At 52.0% G+C, this 21,754-nt stretch overlaps 10 protein-coding genes across 10 annotated transcripts; 7 read left to right on the forward strand and 3 right to left on the reverse strand.

Annotated features, from left to right (window-relative positions):
• Positions 1 to 2,523: 2,523 nt before the first annotated feature.
• On the forward strand, positions 2,524 to 4,518 carry PSV08DRAFT_229439 (Cys/Met metabolism PLP-dependent enzyme-domain-containing protein). The gene is made up of 7 exons (XM_014225014.2): positions 2,524 to 2,582; positions 2,630 to 2,687; positions 2,750 to 2,805; positions 2,869 to 3,225; positions 3,292 to 3,472; positions 3,562 to 4,130; positions 4,189 to 4,518. Exons 2-7 carry the CDS (start codon positions 2,639 to 2,641, stop codon positions 4,354 to 4,356), a joined length of 1,380 nt encoding a protein of 459 aa, XP_014080489.1. The 5' UTR covers positions 2,524 to 2,582; positions 2,630 to 2,638; the 3' UTR covers positions 4,357 to 4,518.
• Positions 4,519 to 5,364: 846 nt separating this feature from the next.
• PSV08DRAFT_229442 (uncharacterized protein) lies at positions 5,365 to 8,079 on the forward strand. Its single transcript, XM_014225015.1, has 4 exons — positions 5,365 to 5,433; positions 5,502 to 5,847; positions 5,921 to 7,758; positions 7,823 to 8,079. The coding sequence occupies exons 2-4, from the start codon at positions 5,674 to 5,676 to the stop codon at positions 7,926 to 7,928; spliced, it is 2,118 nt and encodes a 705-aa protein (XP_014080490.1). The 5' UTR covers positions 5,365 to 5,433; positions 5,502 to 5,673; the 3' UTR covers positions 7,929 to 8,079.
• A 381-nt stretch (positions 8,080 to 8,460) lies between these two features.
• Positions 8,461 to 9,798, forward strand: PSV08DRAFT_380255 (uncharacterized protein; the record flags this gene model as incomplete). The annotated part of the gene is made up of 1 exon (XM_066093387.1): positions 8,461 to 9,798. One exon carries the CDS (start codon positions 8,461 to 8,463, stop codon positions 9,796 to 9,798), a length of 1,338 nt encoding a protein of 445 aa, XP_065948180.1.
• Positions 9,579 to 10,564, forward strand: PSV08DRAFT_327857 (uncharacterized protein; the record flags this gene model as incomplete). Its single annotated transcript, XM_066092733.1, has 1 exon — positions 9,579 to 10,564. A coding segment is annotated over exon 1 (341 nt), but the record flags the coding sequence as incomplete, so codon positions are not given.
• A 1,791-nt stretch (positions 10,565 to 12,355) lies between these two features.
• Positions 12,356 to 13,129, forward strand: PSV08DRAFT_250945 (carbohydrate esterase; the record flags this gene model as incomplete). The annotated part of the gene is made up of 2 exons (XM_014225017.2): positions 12,356 to 12,990; positions 13,051 to 13,129. 2 exons carry the CDS (start codon positions 12,356 to 12,358, stop codon positions 13,127 to 13,129), a joined length of 714 nt encoding a protein of 237 aa, XP_014080492.2.
• A 79-nt stretch (positions 13,130 to 13,208) lies between these two features.
• Positions 13,209 to 14,624, reverse strand: PSV08DRAFT_327863 (mitochondrial carrier domain-containing protein). Its single transcript, XM_014225018.2, has 4 exons — positions 14,437 to 14,624; positions 13,949 to 14,368; positions 13,498 to 13,850; positions 13,209 to 13,435 (listed from the first exon to the last, which is right to left on the reverse strand). The coding sequence occupies exons 1-4, from the start codon at positions 14,550 to 14,552 to the stop codon at positions 13,404 to 13,406; spliced, it is 921 nt and encodes a 306-aa protein (XP_014080493.1). The 5' UTR covers positions 14,553 to 14,624; the 3' UTR covers positions 13,209 to 13,403.
• Positions 14,625 to 15,199: 575 nt separating this feature from the next.
• On the reverse strand, positions 15,200 to 16,282 carry PSV08DRAFT_365247 (Spt4/RpoE2 zinc finger-domain-containing protein; the record flags this gene model as incomplete). Its single annotated transcript, XM_014225019.2, has 1 exon — positions 15,200 to 16,282. One exon carries the CDS (start codon positions 16,280 to 16,282, stop codon positions 15,365 to 15,367), a length of 918 nt encoding a protein of 305 aa, XP_014080494.2. The 3' UTR covers positions 15,200 to 15,364.
• Positions 16,283 to 16,573: 291 nt separating this feature from the next.
• PSV08DRAFT_229446 (Metallo-dependent phosphatase-like protein) lies at positions 16,574 to 18,406 on the forward strand. The gene is made up of 4 exons (XM_014225020.2): positions 16,574 to 16,729; positions 16,792 to 16,872; positions 16,929 to 17,364; positions 17,414 to 18,406. Exons 1-4 carry the CDS (start codon positions 16,580 to 16,582, stop codon positions 18,178 to 18,180), a joined length of 1,434 nt encoding a protein of 477 aa, XP_014080495.2. The 5' UTR covers positions 16,574 to 16,579; the 3' UTR covers positions 18,181 to 18,406.
• Positions 18,407 to 18,587: 181 nt separating this feature from the next.
• On the forward strand, positions 18,588 to 19,973 carry PSV08DRAFT_404662 (uncharacterized protein; the record flags this gene model as incomplete). Its single annotated transcript, XM_066093703.1, has 2 exons — positions 18,588 to 18,980; positions 19,060 to 19,973. Exons 1-2 carry the CDS (start codon positions 18,650 to 18,652, stop codon positions 19,971 to 19,973), a joined length of 1,245 nt encoding a protein of 414 aa, XP_065948182.1. The 5' UTR covers positions 18,588 to 18,649.
• Positions 19,974 to 20,369: 396 nt separating this feature from the next.
• On the reverse strand, positions 20,370 to 21,017 carry PSV08DRAFT_380260 (uncharacterized protein; the record flags this gene model as incomplete). The annotated part of the gene is made up of 1 exon (XM_014225022.2): positions 20,370 to 21,017. The coding sequence occupies exon 1, from the start codon at positions 21,000 to 21,002 to the stop codon at positions 20,370 to 20,372; it is 633 nt and encodes a 210-aa protein (XP_014080497.1). The 5' UTR covers positions 21,003 to 21,017.
• Positions 21,018 to 21,754: the final 737 nt, after the last annotated feature.

Consider the following 21,754-nt stretch of genomic DNA (forward strand, 5'->3'; position numbering starts at 1 on the left):
CCCTTTGCAGGCCAGGTCGTCTCGCCGTGGGCGGGCGGGTGCGTGTGTCCGAGGACATAGGGCTGTGGCCGTGGTGCGTGTTGCTTCTGCCGGGCCCGTCAGCGTTGGCACGAACGGTTCTCCAGCCGGTGCTTTTGGCTGCGAGGGGCGGTGGAAGCCAATGGCCACTGAGGCGGATTTCCCAGCACCGAGCAGCGGGCGACAGGCGGCCCACTCGCACAGGATCACCATGCCCGGCCTGCGCTGCCCTGCTGTGCCCTGCTGTGCCCTGCTGTGCTGCATGCACCAGCCCTCATCCTGCTACCCGCGGCTCCGCCCGCCTTGATTCGCCCCAAGCCCTGATCCTTCCAACGGCCGGCCAGCCTGGCGGCGATCCCACCCGCGCTCCACCTTGCCCGCTGCCCACACGGCCTCCCTTCTGCATCCATCCACCACCCGTCCAGCCATCCATCCACGCTGCATCCATCCACTGCCACTGCTCCCTCTGTCTCTTGCCCATCCACGCCCATACCTACTTGGCTGCCCCCGCCCCGCCCCGAGCTTCTTGTTCCTCCTTCGCACGGCCATGGCCAGCCACCCCGACCCTGTGGCGTGGTACTGTGGCTTGACCCCCGCCCCAGCTGCTCTAGCCCAATGTCACTGCCAAGCACACGGCCGCGGTTTCATGCTTCATTGATTCGACCCACGCCCATGTCACCCCCTTGGCTACGTCTGTCTGCGAGCATTCCCGACGCGCTTCTCCGCACATCTACCTCCTCAGATGCGCACTAGCCCATGGCCCTGCTCGACTTGGTCTACACCACGGCCACACAAACTCCCAGTCCCGAGATTACTTGGCCATGCCGCCAAGCACACATCCTCCGCTTGCCTGCATCTTCTCTTCTACAACAGCCTTTCCCCATACTAACTCGTACCATGTACCTCTAGTACGCCTCCGCGGCACATCTACTCTCCGTCTCCCTGTGCTCGCTACACCCTAGCCCCTCAGCATTCATAAGCTTTTTTTGGTTTCCAAATTGGCAACACACTCGTTCCGCCAAGCAACACATGCTCGACAATCCCTTGCAAAGGCCCAGCGTGCAGTAGATCGTTCCCCATTCCTACAACCATGACCGCATGCATCGTCTCTGAAACACAGTCATCATAATCATCATCATGGCATGTTTACCCGCTTTCTTTTCGCGCTAACAATACGTCTTACTCGGCATCTGCATTTGTACAGACACAGGTAAGAATTGATCTGGAAACAAACTCACTACCTCCAGTAAGCGCCAACAGCGGCCCGACAACCCCAAACTCTGTCACGATCTCGATCGTGACGATTCGAATAGACGGTCCATTCAGCCGGACTCAGGCAAAAGAAGGCGTCTACGTACCTATAGGCATGGTGCAAGAGCAGCACTTGAGCAAGTTTCAGCCCGCCACTCAGTACCCAAGTAGACCATGGCTGCAGACATCTTGATACCATGATTTCCCAGCTGCCTGTCAAAAGTCAGCAAAGAGGCATCTTCCTGCTGCCTCATGACTGCAGACTTGATGCTGCAGCACAGCATCCCTGCCACACTATTTGATGACAGTTGAAATAGCTCATCTCTTCTATCCTGTCCAAATGCTACGTCATGCACAGGTACACAGGCCCTACAACATGCCTCCTGCATTCACATGTGCACAAGTTCACACGCCTCAGTACCACTAGTGATATCCTAGCTTCGCAATCATTTCCCCTATATCCTACACACCACCAAACCAAAAACTCACCCATCATTCGTCTTACTCCTTTATGCAGTAACTACGAACATGTCATGCATGCCCCCTTTTCAACTCCATGTTCTTTTATTACTAAGTAATGCTTGGCTATTTTTATTCCTTTATCGGCAAGATTAGTCATGTTGGTACTATTCCCTCAACATCAAAAAAAAACATCTTCACTGCTCGACTGTTTTGCATCCAACGTTGGCTAACTGCAGTTGCTGTGGAAATTTCGACATCTATCAAGCTCAGTAATATTCCAACATGCTCTGCACATCCAATTGACCCTGCAGCTCGTCCATGTAGTTTATGTGCACCTTGTGTCATGGCCTGCGCATCTGCAAGTACATAGATAGCTACTACGTAGCTACCTGTCTAGCTACCCCTCCTCCATCTCCAACACTACCCCGCACCAACCACGACTCCCAAAATTGCGTGATTGCGAGACCATCCCTAACACGTAACTTTTTCAGACCCTGCCACCTGCCATTACATATAATATTTACACATTCAGACGGCACCAAAGAGACTGGTAAGCACTTGCATGGCCTACTGTCGTCCGGTATTGCCCCAAAAGGACTATGTGGGGGGGGGGGGGGGGGGGGGGGGCTATATCAGTACAGAGGGATCTCGAACGGGTGATTTAGCGTGGAGCACCTTGACACTGTAGCTGAAGGCCTCCAACGCCAGCGTGGGTGCGGATGACGTGACTGTGCGGGATAATGGTGCATAGTTCCTACCATTTGATAGCGCTCTCTGCCCCTTCTCTCCTCTGCGTACCTTTTCTCCAACCCATTGACTTTGTGTATAGCTAAAAGAGCAATTGACAAAGCGTGAGTTGACCAATTCTCCCAAAGATTTCTCACATAACAGTCTCCAGACTAGCAACATGGCGGACCAACTCTCCAAAAACTTTGAGACGCTGCAATTGCATGCCGGTAAGCAATTTTGCTAAAGCAAGAGACGACGCGAACGTTCACGCTAACGCGTTTCCTTTCAGGCCATACACCAGATAAGGAGACCAACTCTCGTGCTGTCCCCATCTATGCCACCACCGTATGCTCCCCTAAACATGCATTTCCCCACATGTGTCAGAAAAGAAAAGGCTTACAGCCACAGTCCTTCACATTCAATGATAGCGCTCACGGCGCTCGACTCTTCGGCCTCAAAGAGGTTGGCAACATCTACAGCCGAATTGGGAACCCAACTGTTGGTGTCTTTGAGCAGAGAATCGCCGCCCTCGAAGGTGGTGTGGCTGCGCTTGCAACATCATCCGGACAAGCGGCACAGTTCATCACCATCTCTGCTCTGGCACATGCTGGTGACAACATTATCGCCACATCAAATCTGTACGGAGGCACATACAACCAGCTCAAGGTCTTTTTCCCACGTTTGGGCATAAAAACAAAGTTCATCAACGGAGATAAGCCCGAGGACTTCAAGGCTGCCATTGACGACAAGACAAAGGCCATCTACGTGAGTTTCCCAGTTCAATGCGACACACTTTGGGACAAAATGGCAAACTGACCGCGCCTTGTTTAGCTCGAGAGCATCGGAAACCCAAAGTACAACATTCCTGATTTCGAAAAGATTGTCGCGATTGCGCACGAGGCTGGTGTTCCGGTAGTGGTCGATAACACCTTTGGCGCAGGTGGATACTTTGTCAGGCCCATTGATCACGGTGCCGACATTGTTGTCCACTCTGCTACAAAGTGGATTGGAGGTACATTTTCCAGCTTGTCTTGTTTGTTTGTTTTTTAAAAAAAAAACTCCCCAAAAACAAACCCCCAGACGGCAGACTGACCGATACAGGGCATGGAACCACCATCGGCGGTGTCATTGTCGACAGCGGAAAATTTGATTGGGGCAAGCATGGCAAGCGCTTTCCGCAAATGATCGAGCCTTCAGAAGGCTACCATGGGCTCAAATTCTGGGAAACCTTTGGCCCAATCACTTTCCTCATCAGAGCGCGTGTTGAAATCCAAAGAGATCTAGGTGCAGCACTGAACCCATTTGCTGCGCAACAACTTCTCCTTGGTGTCGAGACGCTTTCTCTAAGAGCTGAGCGACATGCCTACAACGCGCTCAAGCTAGCCAGATGGCTGGAGAGCAACGAGAATGTGAGCTGGGTTTCATACCCAGGTCTCGAGAGCCACCCATCTCATCAACTGGCCAAGAAGTACCTGCCGCGTGGTTATGGAGGCGTCCTGTCGTTTGGTGTGACAGGAGGTGGCAAAGCAGGATCCCAGGTCGTGGACAACTTCAAGCTCATTTCCAACTTGGCCAACGTAGGCGATTCGAAGACATTGGCTATCCACCCTTGGACTACAACACACGAGCAATTGAGTGACGAGGAGAAGCTCAGTTCCGGTGTTACCGAGGTACGTACTATCGGCTTTGTATCATGTCAGACTGCGAAGTAGCTAATTCGTATTACAGGATCTCATCCGAATTTCGGTTGGAACCGAACACATTGACGACATCATTGCGGATTTCGAGCAGTCGTTTAAGAAATCAGCGACAAAGCCGGGGGAAAAGGGCAGTTCAGACAATGCAGGCAAGACTGGTGAAGGCGAAACTCCTGCGTCCTTGTCTGGTGCGACGTAGAGGAAGTCAGGACAAGCGAAGGACAAACATGCAGAAACGCCGATTGTCAAGGCATAGCAGATGATCAGCCAGCAAGACCCATTAATACTTAACAGAGAGAAAGTTGCGAGCCCTTGTCCTGTACAATATATCTCGGTGCTACAATAATATGGCCGTGCGACACTATGTCGTCTCTCCGTAACCAAAGTTGCCGCCATGTTGCGTGACGCAACATTTCGAGTCGATAGACTATGCCTCGGTAACTCTCCCCTTTGGTTAGCGCAACCTCGCACAAACCGGTGGCCAATCACCATGAGGCCCGTTTACGGGGGGGGGGGGGGTGGCATCCGTGTGGTAAAATCACTCCAGACTCTGGCTCGCTCGGCATGTGAAAAGAAGGAAATCCGGCGCAAACACATGACGCAAAAGCGCACAGCCCCCCCTGTACGTAACACATGCTTCGAAGCTGACCGCATTACACGCGCACACTTCTTTCGCATCAACTACGTGAAGCACACAGATCCAGTTGTCTTTTTTTTTTTCCAAAAAAAAGTGTCCTTCGTCTGGGGAAAAAACAACAGGGTATATATCGGCGCATGGAATGCCTCCCCCCCAAATGTGGAGATTGCGCACGGGGTATTTACTTTACTCTTTCTTGGCCCTGGGTTCGACTTGCCCACTTTCTGAGCGGCGCCCCGGCCGGGGGAGCCACGCGCGCGCGCGCGTCATTTGTATGTTGGAACCTAAGGGCGAGCGAAATGCCCACCCCACCTCCAAGATGCCGAGGCACATGGCCCCCTTCGTAACAGGAAATATGTGGGTATATTCGGTCTGGGGGCGGGCCTCTTGTCTTCAATAGGTGTAGGTTGCCCGACTGATCAGGTCCTCCGCCCTTCTCTCTCTCTCCCTTACACACACTCTCTGTCCTTTCTCTCTCTCTCTCTCTCTCTCTCTGTTTTAGACATATAGAGGAATCGTGAATTTTCCTTTGTGCATCATCGTTGTTTTTCCTTGGAGATTCAGCCTTGAGCAAAAGAACTTCAGCTTTTCGTGTTGTACTCGGCAAAGGATATTCGCGGCGGCGCGCTAGGACCCAGGGTATGTTGTCATTTGGCACATGGGAGAAAGAAGCTCGGGGACTTTGACTAATGTTTGTCATAAAGTAGACTTGTTCGTTACGGTCTTTTTCGGCATCCGCTTGTTTTTCCTCTCGCTGCAACTGCCATTGCTACTGCTCTCAATCTTCCCGACTTGTATATTCGTCGATACTTTTGAAACCCTTTTGGGGCCTCGGAACCGTTTGCGCGCACGTAGCACTACTATAACGACAACGAGAACATGTTTTCAGGCACAGACGCTCAGATAGAGCGTGCGAACGACCTCCATACTCCGCCGCCAAAGGGAAAGCCTTATAGCGTTCCGCTACCGGGTACCGAGATAGAAGGAAGAAGCGCCATCTACAGGCATTGGAGGTTTGCGGACAAGCCTGTATTGGATAAACTGGTTCCTGAGGTACCTTTCTTTTCTTTTCCATACAGAGAAATAGTCGGCATTGGTCGGGAAATCAGCTGATATCAAGTCACAGATTAGCACACCATTCGAGGCCTTCGAGAACGCGGTTGCAAAATGGCCCAAGAACAGGTGCCTCGGTCACCGCCCCTACGATGCTGCGACCAAGACATTCGGCCCGTACATCTGGGAAGACTATGAGACTGTTGCAAAGCGAAGGAGGGACTTTGGCGCTGGTTTGGTGCACCTGCACAGACAAGCCGGTGTGACTGCGTCACATTACGGTGTGGGCTTGTGGTGTCAAAACAGGCCTGAGTGGCAGATTACCGATTTGGCCTGCATGTCCCAAGGCCTCTTTACCGTTTCCATCTACGACACGCTTGGCCCCGACACGACTGAATACATCATCAACCATGCGGAGCTGACTTGCGTGGTTTCGGGAATGAACCATGTGACTGCGCTTTTGAAGCTGAAGCCACGACTCCCGACTTTGAAACTCATCGTCGTTCTCGACCCATTGTCGGCTGGCGAGCTTCCTGGAGAGTCAAAGGGAGACCTTTTGAACTCGCTTGCAAACGAGCAGGGTGTGTCTATCCACTACATCCGAGATGTGGAGGCTCTGGGCGAGAAGCAGCCTCTTCCAATGAACCCACCTACACCGGACGACATTGCCACCATTAACTACACTTCTGGAACCACCGGTAACCCCAAGGGTGTTGTCTTGACCCATCGCAACGCGCACGCTGCAACATGCTCGAGCATGATCCTCACTGGCGGCAAAGCGGGTGAAGTCATTTGTTCTTTCTTGCCTCTTGCGCACATTTACCAGCGCCTGACGGAGCATTCGGCGCTGGCAGGTGGCTCGGCAATTGGCTATTTCCACGGCAACATTGTAGAACTCGTAGATGATCTCAAGATGGTGCGCCCGACTATCTTCTCTGGAGTACCCAGGCTTTACAACAGGTTTGGAGGAAAGATCAAGGAAGCTACCATTCAGGCAACTGGCGTCAAGGGAGCATTGTCACGGCACGTCGTGTCCACCAAGCTTGCGGCTATTCACGACAAGCAGAACCCGACCAACAAGCATATGCTCTATGACCGCGTTTGGGCGAGCAAGGTGGCTGCGGGTCTTGGTCTGGACCGAACCAAGGTCTTGATCAGTGGCTCTGCGCCCATTGACCCCAGTCTACACCAGTTCCTGCGCATTGTTTTTGCAAGCAACTTCACGCAGGGATACGGCCTGACCGAGACGTACGCCATGGCACTGTTCCAGCACGAGAACGATTTCTCATCGGGCAACTGTGGCGGTGTTGCGCCCACGACCGAGTGCGCCCTGGTAGACGTGCCAGACATGGAGTACTTTGCTTCCGACAAGCCATTCCCTCGCGGTGAACTTGTCGTCCGTTCGTCGACGCGCTTCAGGGAATACTTCCGCAATGACGAGGAGACAGCCAAGGCTGTCGATGCCGACGGCTGGTTCCACACTGGAGACATTTGCACCGTCGACGAACTCGGCCGCTTCAAGATCATTGACCGCAGGAAGAACGTCCTCAAGCTTGCACAGGGCGAGTACATTTCGCCTGAGCGCATCGAGAACCTCTACCTCGCAAACTGTACCTACCTGGCCTCGGGCTACGTCCACGGCGACTCGCAACAGTCCTTCCTTGTTGCCATTTTCGGTGTTGCGCCAGACCTGTTCCCGCAGTTTGCGTCCAAGGTCCTTGGTGAGACGATTCCCGTGGGCGACATGCAGAAGCTCAGGGAGGCGTGTCAGAACAAGAAGGTCCAGCAGGCTGTGTTGAAAGACCTGGACAGGGTGGGACGCAAGAACAAGTTCAACAGCTGGGAGCGCGTCAGGGCTGTAAGGCTGTTTGTGGATCCTTTTACGATTGAGAACCAGCTCTTGACACCAACGTAAGTTTTTTTTTTCTTTCTAGTCATACGAGATGGGATGACATGATGTGCTAACAAGATGTAGATTGAAACTGAAGCGCCCGCAAACGGTCAAGGCATTCAGACAGCACTTGGATGACTGCTACGAGGAGGCACTGGCTGAGGAGGCTGCACCTAAGGCGAAGCTGTAGAGGATTGATTTTTTTTTTCCTGTATGCTTACTATGTGTTTGGTGTGTCAGCGGGCGGACATTGGGCGTCCTCCTGCAGCATGTGTACCATGGAACTATAGGTAGATCGTCGTAATGCACACACGTCTTTAGTGAGACCTGGTGGCATCTGCTCAACTAGCACATTCATCTGTTCATGCCGTGACGAGGAAAATTGCAGTTTGATGAACGCATAAACGTAGATGGCCGAGGTGGGAAGGCGGTGAAGGGCTGGCGACAACGTGTCACGGGCAGAAGTGGAGTGTAGCGCAGTGGCACGAGCAATCACGGGGCGCCAAGTCATGTAGTAATGACGCAGGGTCCTCTTCTTTCTCGGGCCCAAGGTTGTTTCTGGCTACGGCCGTGGGTGCGATCCTTTGGTTCACGCAAACAACAACAACACCCGCCCGCCCCGTGGCATCCTCCGCTCTCAATCCCAGTCCTTGCTTTCGCTGCACGAGGTGCTCCGCCTGGCCGCAGTCACTTTTTGGACCCTTAACTAGCGAGCAGCGACCATGCCAACCACACGCGCAACTACACTGGCCATGAGCGAGGACATGGAGGAAGCTGCTCGCCCGCGCCCATCGCGCTTCAAGGAGCATACAAACACAAACAGCACCATTCGCCCGCCGCCCGAGGAACTGTGGAAAGACGTTGCCATTGACGATCTGATTGAGCAGTACAACGAGGATAATGCGCAACCGCCCGTGTCGAGAAAAACATCTGCGAACCATGCGGCGCGCACAGCCAGACCTGCGCCCGCAAGGACGAACTCGGGCTCCTCGAACTCGGATCGCTCTCGCGAGTCGTCGGCCCCAGCGCAGGCCAATTCGGCCTCTGGACCGGGCGAGGGCACGTATGCGCGCATACAGCGCGCTTTTGCGTCCATGTTCGGCAGCGTCCTGGGCAAGCGCAAGGCCGGCAGCATGGATGCTGAGCGAGATAGAGAGCAGCAGCTTCATCAGCAGCTGCTTGACGAGCGCAAGAAGGCTGCTGAAATCGCCTACTATGAGGCCAAGGATCGTGGCCTCCTTCCAACGCCAAAGGTGTTTGTGCGACCAGCCATGGCTGCCAGAGCCAATCTTCAAAACGCCGAAAAGATGCAGCTCGGCTTGACGACAGAACTGGTCGAGGCCGCAACTCCAATGCGCATACCAGGCACGCCACGGACGCCAGGCCTTCACCACACGCCCAGCAAGAAGGACCTGCAGAAGCAAAAGAAGCTCAGCAAGCGCGTCTCGGACCTCGAATTCAAGCTCGCCTCTGCCCGCAAAGAGCTCCACACCGTCCTCTACAACGACCTACCTCCTGCTCCCCCCGTCCCCAAATTCGCACCACCCACCCCCGACGTCACCCAGAGCGAAAACGAGCCCGCCTCGCCCGAAGCCCGCACCTCGACCTCATCCAACAACGCCACCGCCCCACGAAGCATGGGCCGCATCCTCAAAAAGCGCAAAACAACCGCCGCTGCCCACGACTCGGACACAGATTACAAACCCCTTCCCACCGATTCCGAAGGCGACACAGACATGCTCTCCGTCCCTTCTGCCTCTGAATACGAAGCCGAGCACGACAACGACAACGACGATGACGACGAGCCATCAACCAAGCACGCCAAATCTTCCGCGTCTCGCAAGAAGAACAAGAACTCCAAGCGCCAGAGCTCCCGCCTTCGCAACAAGTTCTCGAGAAGCAGCTTCAAGCAAGATAAACCCGTTTGCGTTGTCCCCGATGGCGTCAACGTCCCCGACGTACCTAGCTTGCCGCAAGATGTGCAGGATGAGGTTAAGAGTAGGGCGAGGAAGGGGGGTAGAGATGATGGGTATGGAGGGTTGGGTCATGAGATTTTTTAGAGCGAGGTCATGGTGAAGGGAGGGGGGAAAGAGTGGGTGAGTCGGATTGCGCTTGGAGGTGAAGAAAAGTTTCGATTCTTGTGTATAGCCTTTTTTTTTCCTTTCTTGGGGAGTCGTTGTTTACCTCCCATGCCTTATTCTTCCTACTCGCATCCTTGTCGACTGAAATGGTTGAGGAGGAAGAAGAGTGCTGCGGAATTGGGTTGGCCCGACCTCTCTCTTTTTTTTAAACGGGGTTTTGAGGGTATTCTCTTTTTTTTTTTTCTCTCTTCTTGTCTTTCCTTTGTCATTGTTTGCATTTTCGTCTTACTGTCTTTGCGGGGGTTTTTTTTCGTTCCTTCGGGGAATGACTACAAATCTTTTTTTTAACGAATTGCAACGATGGTTATGACTTGAGCTTTTTTTTCGGGGAATATATGGATTTGGTATATTCATTTTTTTTTCTCTTTCTCTTTCTTCCTTTTAAGGTTTAATTTGGGAGTAAGGGCAAGTATGTAGATATCAAATCGGAGGATGTCTACTTATTTGGTGATGTGATTTGGTGTTGTATGGCAGAGTAGTATTCGATCTTAGAAGGTTTGACGAGAGAAGCGTGGGAGGACTGGTTGTAGCCGCTCTTGCTCCCCTTTTTTTTCCAATCTCGATCGACCATGTATATCCCAAGGAAGGCAGAGATTGGCATGCTGAAGACCCTACTGAAAAAAAAATTGATCAAGTGACTTCTTCACGTCTAGTCTTGCAGAATTTAACTTGGGAAAACCTTACCAGCAATGTCTGTTTACATATTCCCTGAACTATCGAGAATATATTACTAAAGTTACGAGTATGAGAGTGCGACTTTAGAGCTATATGGAGCCAATAGCTTGAGTGATGCAGTGAGGAGTCTTGGTGAATTGAATATGAGCTGTGGAGTTATCAAAGTAATGACTGCTCATCGGAAGAGTTAGGGTCAAAAAAATTGCGAATGTCGAGTCGTACAATTATTCACGTATGTTTGGTTTGAGAGAGCAGAATGTCTAATGGGGATTTCCGACATTTACAATGAAGTGGCTTTTCACAGAAGGTGTTTTCATGGTTAGCAATAATATGTACGATGATCTATCCAATCTCTACTATGCGCAACAGGTCTAGTCTCCAAGATTGCTGCGCGAGTATACTTTGCTGATACTACAATTTCATGCCTACGACGTCCATGCAGAATTAACCTCTAGGCTATTCCTTTGCCACCGTCCAGAGAACACACATTGGTATTTGCTACAATGCAAAAAGGGCCAGTCTATTCAATAGCTCGGACGAGGTCTGCCTTTGCACCACAATTGATACATTTTGTTTTGCTACGACAGAAAACATGTACTCTAGAACAGAGTGTCCGGTCATAGTTTACGTAGTATACCAAAAGTGAGGATTCTATATTGAAAGCGTATAAATAGTGCCAGAGAAGGGGTATGGCGTCAGGTACGTATCTCCAGAACTACCCGCTGCTGACTGCTAGCTCCCGGATGTAGTAAGGGAGATGCTGGCACTCATCACATAACTTTGTGCTAGCTAAACATGGTGAATTCTGATTGTCTTAGTATAGATTCACAAGGAGTAGTAGTAGAGGCTCTTGGTATCTTATCGGGTAGAGCGGAAAGCTTCATTGTGGCCCGGTAATAATACTAGGTTGGCGGCCTGCAGACAAAGCATACTATATGAGAACTGAAGAACCGATGGTATTAGATGGATCAGACGGTTTCAATTGCTGTCAGCCGCGACAAATTGTGCTGTATGTAGGGTGCGATTGATAGAGAGCGTCTGGCGTTGTGTAGTAATGACGTGATAAGTAGACGTTTATGTCGAGCCACGAAAACGCTACACTAGAATGCCGAGAGTGCCAAGGTGGTCAATGAAACAACGACATGACTGGCGCAAATGCCCGCTATCCTCTTTGAAACACTACGGTAAATAACCCATGCTAGAAATTACCCCCCCGGACATCTGCCACCGGCCGTAAACGGCACCTCTTTCTCCACACCCCACAAGCCCTATCCGTTAAACCTTCCAAACTTTCCACCAACTATGCACATACCCAATAAAGCCACAACGAGATATTTACACATATATTGAACAGTTTTAGCCGCACGGACGGGCGGAATCACGATTAACGAACATGCGGAGTAGGAGGTTGATTGACAATGGACTGGGGGGGTGGTAGTAGTCCAACTAGCGCCTGGGCTTTCTCACTCAAATTAACGGAGAAATTCCAGGGCGGGCACGCGTCACTTTGATGGAAACATAGCCGCAAGCCATGTGGAACCACAGAAAGAATCTGGGGTAAAGTGCTACGGCTGGGCGGAATTATGGAAATGGTGTACATGTATATAAGGGGTGGGGGAATGGGCATCTCATATTTCCCACCTTTCTCCCTTTGCTCTTTTAGTCCAATTCTCCTGAAAGTGGTGAAAGAGATAACGACACTGAAAACCATGTTGTCGAAAATAATGAAGCAGTTGGCACTGCCACTTGCCATTCTATCTCTCTGTACATATCTCCCCATCTCACCCCCTCCTCCATCGCAATGCCATGCCAAACTGACCCACTCCACCCAATAGTCATCTCCTTCGCCAGCGCGCTCCCCACCGATGCCGCCCTCGAAGCCCGCCAAACAAAATCCCTCCGCATCCTCCCCCTCGGCGACTCCATAACCTGGGGCTATATCAACGGCGGTGGCTCAAACGGCTACCGCGAGCGCCTCCTCAACGACCTGAGCTCAGGCGGCTACACCGTCGACTTTGTCGGCACCCAGAAATCCGGCACCATGGCCGACAAGGACAACCAGGGCTTCCCGGGCTACACCATCAACCAGATCCGCGGCGTCGCAGGAGGCGGCCTCAACTTCCGCCCCAACGTCGTCCTCATCCATGCCGGAACCAACGATCTCAACCGCGGAAACCCGTCGTCGGAGCCGGATGCGGATGCCCCGCGCAGGCTGGGATTGCTGATTGACGATGTGCTCAAGGCTGTGCCGAATGCGGTTGTTATTGTGGCCAAGATTATTCCGTCCAAGAGGGCTAGCTTGACGAATACCATTCGCACCTTCAACAACGCATTGCCTGCGATTGTGTCGGCGCGCGCGAGCAAGGGGTCCAAGGTCTCGCTTGTGGATATGGGCGTGTTGAACCCTAGCAGCGAGTTGAGTGATGATTTGCACCCGTAAGTAGATATTCCGTCTTATTTCTAGGCAGGCATGCATGAGCTAACTTGGATTGATAGCAACGTTGCTGGGTACAACCGCATGGGAGATATCTGGAATGCGGGCATCAGGGCTGTGGCTGGATCTATTCCTGCTTAGGCGGGTGTTAGTCTGAAGACTTTTTGTATATAGATTGGATGATGATGCTTGAAGGCATAGTACATAAGTATGGTTTAGGTGGACCAACGAAGAATGATCAATGCCATTTGATGTCCTGAAAATCAATCGTGTCGTTATTTTACATGAGTGAAGTACCCTGGTAGAAAGATACACTAAGACACATACTATTTTTACACTATCTTTTTTGTCGATCTAAAGGTTTATTCCCTGTCTATACCGCAACTATCGAGGAACTAGGAGACACACCTGGTTTCTACTTGGCAATCTCAACGCCACTGGTAGCACCTGCGCGTAATGTCAGTCTTGTCTTTGGTGGATAAAAGGATCACCAGAATCGAAATACTTACCCAACGCCCTCTTGATACTTCCGTACAGAGCAAACTGACCCGCAGTAAGGCCACCCACCATGAAAAGACGAGTAGGAAGACCCGCAAAAGAGCCCCGGATACCCAGCTCTCCAGCAATCTTGATCAAACGCGAGACGGTGCTCTCTCCGGGAAGACCCCGTGTCTTGTTGATCTTGGAAAGCATGGTATCGGCAGGCTGCGACACAATAGCAGCAGCGAAACCAGAAAGAAGACCAGAACCCAGATTGACGGTGGTCTGGGCACCATTTGACATTGTCGACTTGTCAAAGAGTGCGAAAATGGCCTCGGAAATCTTTTCGAAAGCGACGAATTTGGTGATTGTGTACGGGACCCTTTATGACTCATGTCAGCCTCTCTCGCCGAGCTTCCCATTCTAATGGTGGAAGAAGAAGAAGAAGAAGAAGAAGAAGTTGGTATCGTAATGACTTACTGCTTAAAAAGAATAGGACCAAAGCCAGAGTAAAAAGCACCCACACCCTCTGTCCTGAGAATCTTCCCAAACCCACCAATCAAGCCATTCGCGAATCCTGGTGTCGACACCAGACGAATCCGCGTCGCCTCAAGCGGACACAGCGCTATCGAGGCAAAGAACTCTGCGCAACCCGCAGAAACCGAGTACACGGCCGCACGATGCTGGCGCGCCTTTTCCAGCCCCAGCAGATTAATCGATTGTTTCTTGAAGAACTCGTAGCCCCCGAACTTGAAGGCGCCTTGCATAAAGTATCCCGCAAAGGTAGGACCGAACCCCGTGGCAAGCGCTCGCACGCCTTCGTTCTGGATGACCTGGCGGAACCCGCCGATCATGCCGCGGTTGTAGGTCGCGGGGTCGAGTTGGATCCTCGTTTTGACGCTAAACAGAAAAAAAATGTTGGTGTTGGGTGAAGGTGGAGGAGTCTGGGAAATCAAGGAGATACTCACACATCGACTGGTGTGAAAGCACCGTGGGTAACTGAGCAACCCAGCGCACCAGCGAATGCAAAGCGAGCGTAGAGGTCGACACCTTCCGGTGTTTTCTGCTGGATGTGCGGAGCCATCGTGGTTGGTGGGCGGGTGGTGTATGTAGTTGCGGTAAGCAAAAAGTCGAGGCGAGACGAGGAAAAAAAAGGGAAAACAGGTCAGCTGGTGGGTTTATAAGACTTATGTCAGGGCGTATACATCACAAGGAGCAGCACGAGTTAAAGCCGGAAGAAGAAGGAGAAAGAAAGAATGGGCCATTGCAAGGCCCCCAGCGCGCTATGTCGCACTTTGAGCCTGGACATGAGGTTAATGTACGAGAGCTGCTTGGTGGGATCTACAGGCACCCGGTTGCGTATTTCGGGGTGGCATGTTCCGAGTACTTTGTTCCTGCAGCAGGTGCAGATGGCCGAGAGAAGCATAGCAGGTCGCTGTGAACTCCTGATGAGGTGGTTGCGTCGGACACTTGACTTAAGTCCGCTCGTTAAGTCCGAAGCCAGTGATAGGAACATGTTGGTCGGGTACCAAAAGCTCGGATTTACCACTTCTTTGCATGCTATCGTCGCACCGTGCTTGAAGCGCCGACTAGACCAAGATGAGGCGCATCTTTGGCGGCATTGCATACGAATCTAGAAAGCAGGTTAGAGCAAGGAATAAAACGAGTAGTTGGCAACCAAGGACAAAGCAAATTTCTTTGTCAAAACTTGAGTGAGATGCAAGTGCCGTGATTGAAAGTATGAATTTGTTCAGCTGATATTTTGCTACCAGTGGATCTGTAGATCATCTTTTACCCTAACGCCGTCGCTCAAGAATGTAATGCAAAACGTTCACCTTCCGTGGCGCATGTCGCGTCTTGTCCTTGTCTCTAGCCCTTGCTTCTTCGTTGTTACCCTTAATCCTTGGGCAGCATATCCTGCTCGCTACCGTCTCTTGGTACGTAGTTGACGCCAGCGCTCTCGATCAAGCCAATAATATCATCGGGGAGGATGCCTTCGACCTGAGTCGCGTACACACCCGGCTGGTAGCCCTCGAGGCGCTGGTACCTGGCCACCCAGCTCTTGGTGGTGTCTGCAACGGTGATGAGACCCTCAAACACTTGCGAGGTACAGTCGTTGATCTGCTCCGGGTTGCCGGTGAGCTCGAGAAACTCCTCGCAGTTGGGGCAGCCCTGGGACAGGAACTGCTGCTGGGTGCGGACAATGGAGCAGACCATGCAGGCGCGCATGTTGCGCTGCTGGTTCGGGGGGATGTACGCGCCGCCAGCCATGTTTTCGTCGGTGTCGGACTGTCTGCCGTCGGGTGTGCGATTTGTGGGCGCGTTGTCTGGGCCTCGATGTTGATGTTGACCGCGGCGTGTATTCGGTGACGACGGCTCTGGTGCGTGCGGCTGGTTCTGAAGATGGCAGGAATGGCTTGTGGCTGATCCAGGAGGATGATAGGCAGGAGTGCCGGGGAGAGGAGGGACAGGCTGGGTGTTGGTGTTGTAAGGAAACAGTGTGCTACTACTGCTAGTCCTTTGTTCCACGGTCCCAGAAGCTTGGCGAGGCTGGCGGCGCTCTGGCTCTGGCTCTGGCCCTGACTCTGTTGTGCAGGGGTTTAGTGGCTCGCGTGAGGTTGCACCATCGGCATTAGCATTGAGATTCGCATCCTCCAGACACTGGCCTGGCCGGTTGTTTTGACAGACATGTCTGCTGTCTCCCGTTGTGTTGCTCGCTGCCGAACTGAGCTCTTGACCGTCTTGGCCAGTCCTGGGATGGGCATCGCCTTTGGTCGTCGTCGACTTGACCATGGCCGTGCCCTTACGCGCCATGCCGGCTAGTTGGGGCCGGGACCGCTGGCTGGCCTGTGGCGCTGGGGGGGACAATCTAGTGGCAAGGCGAGGCGAGCGAGCGAGGGCGGGACGGAATTGATTGATGACTTTTGGCGGGCACTGCGGGCAACGAACCTTCTCGCCTTTTGTGGTGCGTCATTGTTTGTGTCTGCCTCTTTTTTGTCTCTATTGCAATCGCCAACAAACCGCACCTGTGCCTGTCCGCTGCGCTTGCCCTGCAGTCGCAAGCCTGAGCATCCCACTGCTACGGCCCGTGCCGCCTTCCATCGACACACCATGGGGAGCCCGCCAGCTGAGGCCGTCCAGCTCAAGGACGAGGGCAACAAGGCCTTCAAGAACCAGGAGTGGGACAAGGCCCTCGAATTCTACACAAAGGCCATCGAGGCATACGACGCAGAGCCCTCCTTCTACACCAATCGCGCCCAGGTACGCTGCCTGCCTGCCCCCCACACACACCAAGCCCGACGGTATGCTAATCTGCGCTCCAGACATACATCAAGCTTGAACAGTACGGATATGCTATACAAGACGCAGACAAGGCCATTGAACTCGACCCCAACAATGTCAAGGTACCAAATCCCCCACCCTTGGTTGCTTGCCGTGGCGCTCACCACTTTCCCCGCAGGCATACTTTCGCCGCGCCTCGGCCAACACGGCCATCCTCAAGCATCGTGAAGCCCTCCGCGACTGGAAGCTCGTCGTCAAGAAAGCCCCCAACGATGCCAACGCAAAGCTGCGCATGGCCGAGTGCGACAAGATTGTCAAGCGGGACGCCTTCCTCAAGGCCATTGAAGTCGAAGATGCGCCCTCGGCCGCAGAGGGCCTGGACCTCGAACACATGGTCGTCGACCCTTCATACGACGGCGCAAAGCTCGAGGACAAGATGACCCTCGAGTTCATAGAGGACATGATTGAAAGATTTAAGAACGGAAAGAAGCTGGCCAAGAAGTACGTCTACCAGATCATCATCGCCGTCATGGACATTATCAAGAAGGAGCCCACCATGGTCGAGCACGACGTTGAGCAAGGTCATGAGATTACAGTCTGTGGTGACACGCATGGTATGTTGCACAAGTCCAATCTTCATCTACTGCTTACCAATAACCCCAGGCCAGTTCTTCGATCTCATGGAGATTTTCCGTCTGGCAGGGAAGCCATCGGAAAAGCATGCATTCCTCTTCAACGGTGACTTTGTCGACCGAGGTTCCTGGTCCACTGAAATCGCACTGCTACTGTACGCCTACAAGTGGCTATACCCCAACTCATTTTTCCTCAACCGAGGCAACCACGAAACAGACGATATGAACAGGATGTACGGTTTCGAGGGAGAGTGCAAGGCCAAGTACACCGAGCGTGTATTCAAACTCTTCTCAGAGTCCTTCTCAGCCCTCCCTCTAGCAACTCTTATTGGCAAGAAGTACTTCGTGCTTCACGGCGGTCTCTTCTCAGATGACCAAATCACCTTGGACGATGTACGAAAGCTCAACCGATTTAAGCAGAGGCAACCAGGCCAATCCGGCCTTATGATGGAGATGCTGTGGACTGATCCCCAGACGAGCCCAGGCCGAGGACCAAGCAAACGTGGCGTTGGCCTACAGTTTGGCCCTGATGTCACCAAGCGCTTCTGCGAAAACAACGGTCTTGAGGCCATTATCCGATCGCACGAGGTACGCATGGGAGGCTACGAGGTGGAGCACGACGGACGTTGCATAACCGTCTTCTCGGCCCCCAACTATTGCGACAGCACCCACAACAAGGGCGCCTTTATCAAGATTGGGCCAGACTACAAACTCAACTTTACCCAGTTTGATGCGGTTGCGCATCCAAACATCAAGCCCATGGCCTACGCATCACAGGGTATGGCTGGCATGATCTAATGAAATTTGCAACAAATTGGATTCTGTCAATGTTCGTAGCGACGCATATTTTGGTGTTCCTCGGCGCATCAGCATAACGGAATCGCTTGGGCTGTGTTTGATCTTTCGGGACTGGTTGGGATGGAATGCTGATATACGACTGTACTATAGAGACCTCAACGTAGGGTCGATTTCAAGTGTCGAAACTCATGACTGGATGAAGACAAGAATACAACTGTACTATTGACCCGGCATCATGAATCGCGCGTGCGTTGCCCCTCACATGCCGCCCCACGCGTTGTCTTCCTAATGTGGTTAAATCTGTTGACAAACAGGGGTTCGCAGCATTCATCCGCCAACTTGCAAACAGAGCGCCCGGCCGAGCGCGTACATACACGATCCAGATACATACTGTGTGACTTTGCGCCACAGTCATTTTTCACAATCCAGATATCAGCAATGTAAAGCTTATCTCGTCTGCGCAAACACAATGTCGCCGTATCAACATCTCTTCTCCACTAATGCCGTCCTGGGTGTTTGGCGCAACCTCCGTAACACCAAAGACAACAACGATCTCTTGCTCACCTTGCAGTACCACCAAGACGATCTCCAGAGGCAAAGGGGAAAGAAATATACCAAGGGGGGTGTTTCAGAAAGTACACAAGAGGTTGCAGATGGAAAGACAGTGGATGTGGGTGGAAAGAGCATAGGCTTCGTAGTACCATGGCGGGCAATGCAGAACCAAAGACGGGAGCTGAAGGAGAAGGAGAAAGAGCTTGCTGAAGCGCTTGTGGCACTTGCTGGAGAAGTTGCCTTTACTGGTATGCACTTCAAGACTTGATATAGCCATCAATATAGTCAAGTCTGCAGAGGCACGCGCACATGCTGACACCTTGGTAGATCTTGCGCCAACTCTTCAGTCTTCTCTTACTCAGAATCCGCTGGTTCAGATTCGCCACCTCGCAGCCGGCCTCTCACGTCAAATGTCCAAAATAGAATTTCAGATGATTGACAATGCCCCATTCGCCAATGGCAAAAACCTATATACAGGTGGAGAGGTGGCCCAGAAGTTTCTTCCCTCTATCCAGGCACTCTTTGAGCAAAAGCCCGTTCCACAGCGCATCATCTTTGAGCTATTAATGGAACTAAAAGACCTAGTCTACATGGCTATGGCAGGTTGCTCAAAAGAAGTGCTAGAGCATGAAGTAGACAGCACAGGAACCAGCTCCCTAGAAGAACTCGATGACGCAATCGTACGAGCCATCACACCTCTATCACCCCTCCTCGAATCCCACCAGCCAAAAGAATTAGAACAAAGCCACAAACGCTCACTCCACCGTAAAGCTTCAAGCCTCCTATCCAAATCCTCCAAGCAAGATCAGCAATCAGCATCTTTTCTCCAATCTGCCCCTGAAGAACTCCTTTACAATCTCGAATCCCTCGAGACCACCGCTATGGCTTTGACAAAACTTCCCCTCTCCCTCCCCGACTTCTGCGCACACGCCATTATCACTCTGCGACGTCTGACGCCCCGCCCGCTTCTCTTGGATTTCTCGCAGCAAAAGAAGGAGAAGAGGGTGCAGAAATGCGCCGAGTATGCGCGGTGCAACAAGTGGGCTGGGGCGCAATGGCGGCAAAATGGGGGATGTGGACGGGGATGTAAGAATGAAGATGAGGATCCCGAGGGTTTGCCTAGTTGGCATCGGTGTAGTAGGTGGTTTGATGAGAGGGGGGGTGGGACGTGTATGGTTGGTGGGGGGAGGGCGGTGTTGAGGGAGGATGGGTTTGGGGTTGTGAGGATGACGGCGGTGTGAGGGGCGGGGGTCTTCTTGGGGGATGTTTGTATAATGAGACTTGGGCGCGGTGATATACCCTCTTTTTCTTCTTCTCTTGACCGGCTGGTTAGTGTTTGGTGAGTAGGATCATGTATGTATGTTATTTTACGAACTTAGTCTTATTTATGAGTTATATGTTAATACTTTTCGTAAATCAGAGCATGGAATCTCTATAATCTTAGAGACCGAAAAAAAAAGACTGTACTGTCGTAGAAATCTTAACATGGCCTAAATCAACCATACACTTTAGGTTTCTGGACACTAATCCCTTGCCTTGCCTCACAACAACAACAACAACAACAACCATATTGTAACACATCCACAGCGCCGCCAATTATCTTTACTTTGACCTCCCTTAACCCCCCCCCCCCCCAATCACCTCCTTCTCCTCGGATCCTCCCGATAAATATGCGTACCAGGAGGTAGTCTACTGACCGTTTCCTCCTCCTGCCCCCGCATCACCACATCTTCTCTACCCCCCGACCCCGCCACATCAGCCGACAGACGGCGACTTGCACTCTGCATTCCCGCCTCCCTCTCTGTGCCCCGTTGACCCACTTCATCCTCTTTCATAACCACATCCCCCTGCTCACGCGCCACCAGCGCCATCTCGTCACTCGGGACAGGCAGTCCAGCGTACCGTTTCGTAAGTTCCTCAAAATTAAGCTCGCGTTTCGCTACGGCGGCTTCTTCATCGTGGATTAAGTCGCGCAGGTCAGAGCATAGGTTGCGTACTTCTTCTGGTAATGTCGGGTTTGAAGGGTCTTTTCCAGCAGAGGTTTGGGTAATGGGTAAGAAGACGGGATGTGGGGTTGCTGATGGGTTGATAGGAGCGGCGATGTGTGTGTAGAGTCCTATGCCTTTGATGGAGGGTTTGGTGGTTGGGGTAGGAGGGGCTTTGAAGAGGTTGATTATGTCAGAGTTAGTGCGGGACTTTTGTGCTTCGGCTGCATTGTTTTGGGTGGTGTTGGTGGTGCTGGTGGAGTAGGGGTCGGTTGAGTAGGGCATGGTGGCGGTCTGGCATATGTTAGTTGCTGTTACTTTAATTCAGACCAAAGGATGAGACGAATAGAGAAATATTGCTCAATCTTAAAATGGATTATGCAAACTCTATGGTTATGTTTTATGTTGATCACGCCTGGCATCGTATTGTAGTAAGAAAACTTGACTTTCTCATAAAAAGACAAGAAGAAACTTACTGGCACACTTCCTGCAAGTTTTTCAGCTTGCACAGCCATGGCAGTAGATGCAATGGCAATCCTTGATGCATGTCATGCAAGGGCCCGTCGCGTACTAGCGGATGAAGTTGAGATAGAACCCATGCATTATTACAGCCACGCTAGCCCTAATCCATCATAGTCGACCGACCTCTGATCAACGCGTCATTCCCATGTCAATGTATTCGATCTACCTTCGATCTACTCCACAATGTCTGAGCAACGCGCCGAACGTGCAGAAGTGCTGACATCAAGCAAAAATGGCATTGGTTGCCATATTTCCTGGAAGGGACTAACGTCATTGCACAAGATTGCTTTTGGCCTGGCCAACCAGGCAATGATCTCAGAGCCAAATAGCTAAAGAGAGCGCATGAGAGCATCCTGTGACATATGTAGCAAGCATGCATGCAGCAAGGTTATTTAGAATAAGGATCTCCCTTTATTCTTGCTCCAGTCAAAAAACCTCGGTCCTGACACCACGCATATCCGTAGCTAGATTCACTTCAACTTCGCCCAAAACTACTCCATCTAATAAGCCAAACA

This window comes from Bipolaris maydis (genome assembly GCF_028858645.1).
Source record: "Bipolaris maydis strain C4 unplaced genomic scaffold PSV08scaffold_14, whole genome shotgun sequence".
In the NCBI taxonomy this organism is placed as follows: domain Eukaryota; kingdom Fungi; phylum Ascomycota; class Dothideomycetes; order Pleosporales; family Pleosporaceae; genus Bipolaris; species Bipolaris maydis.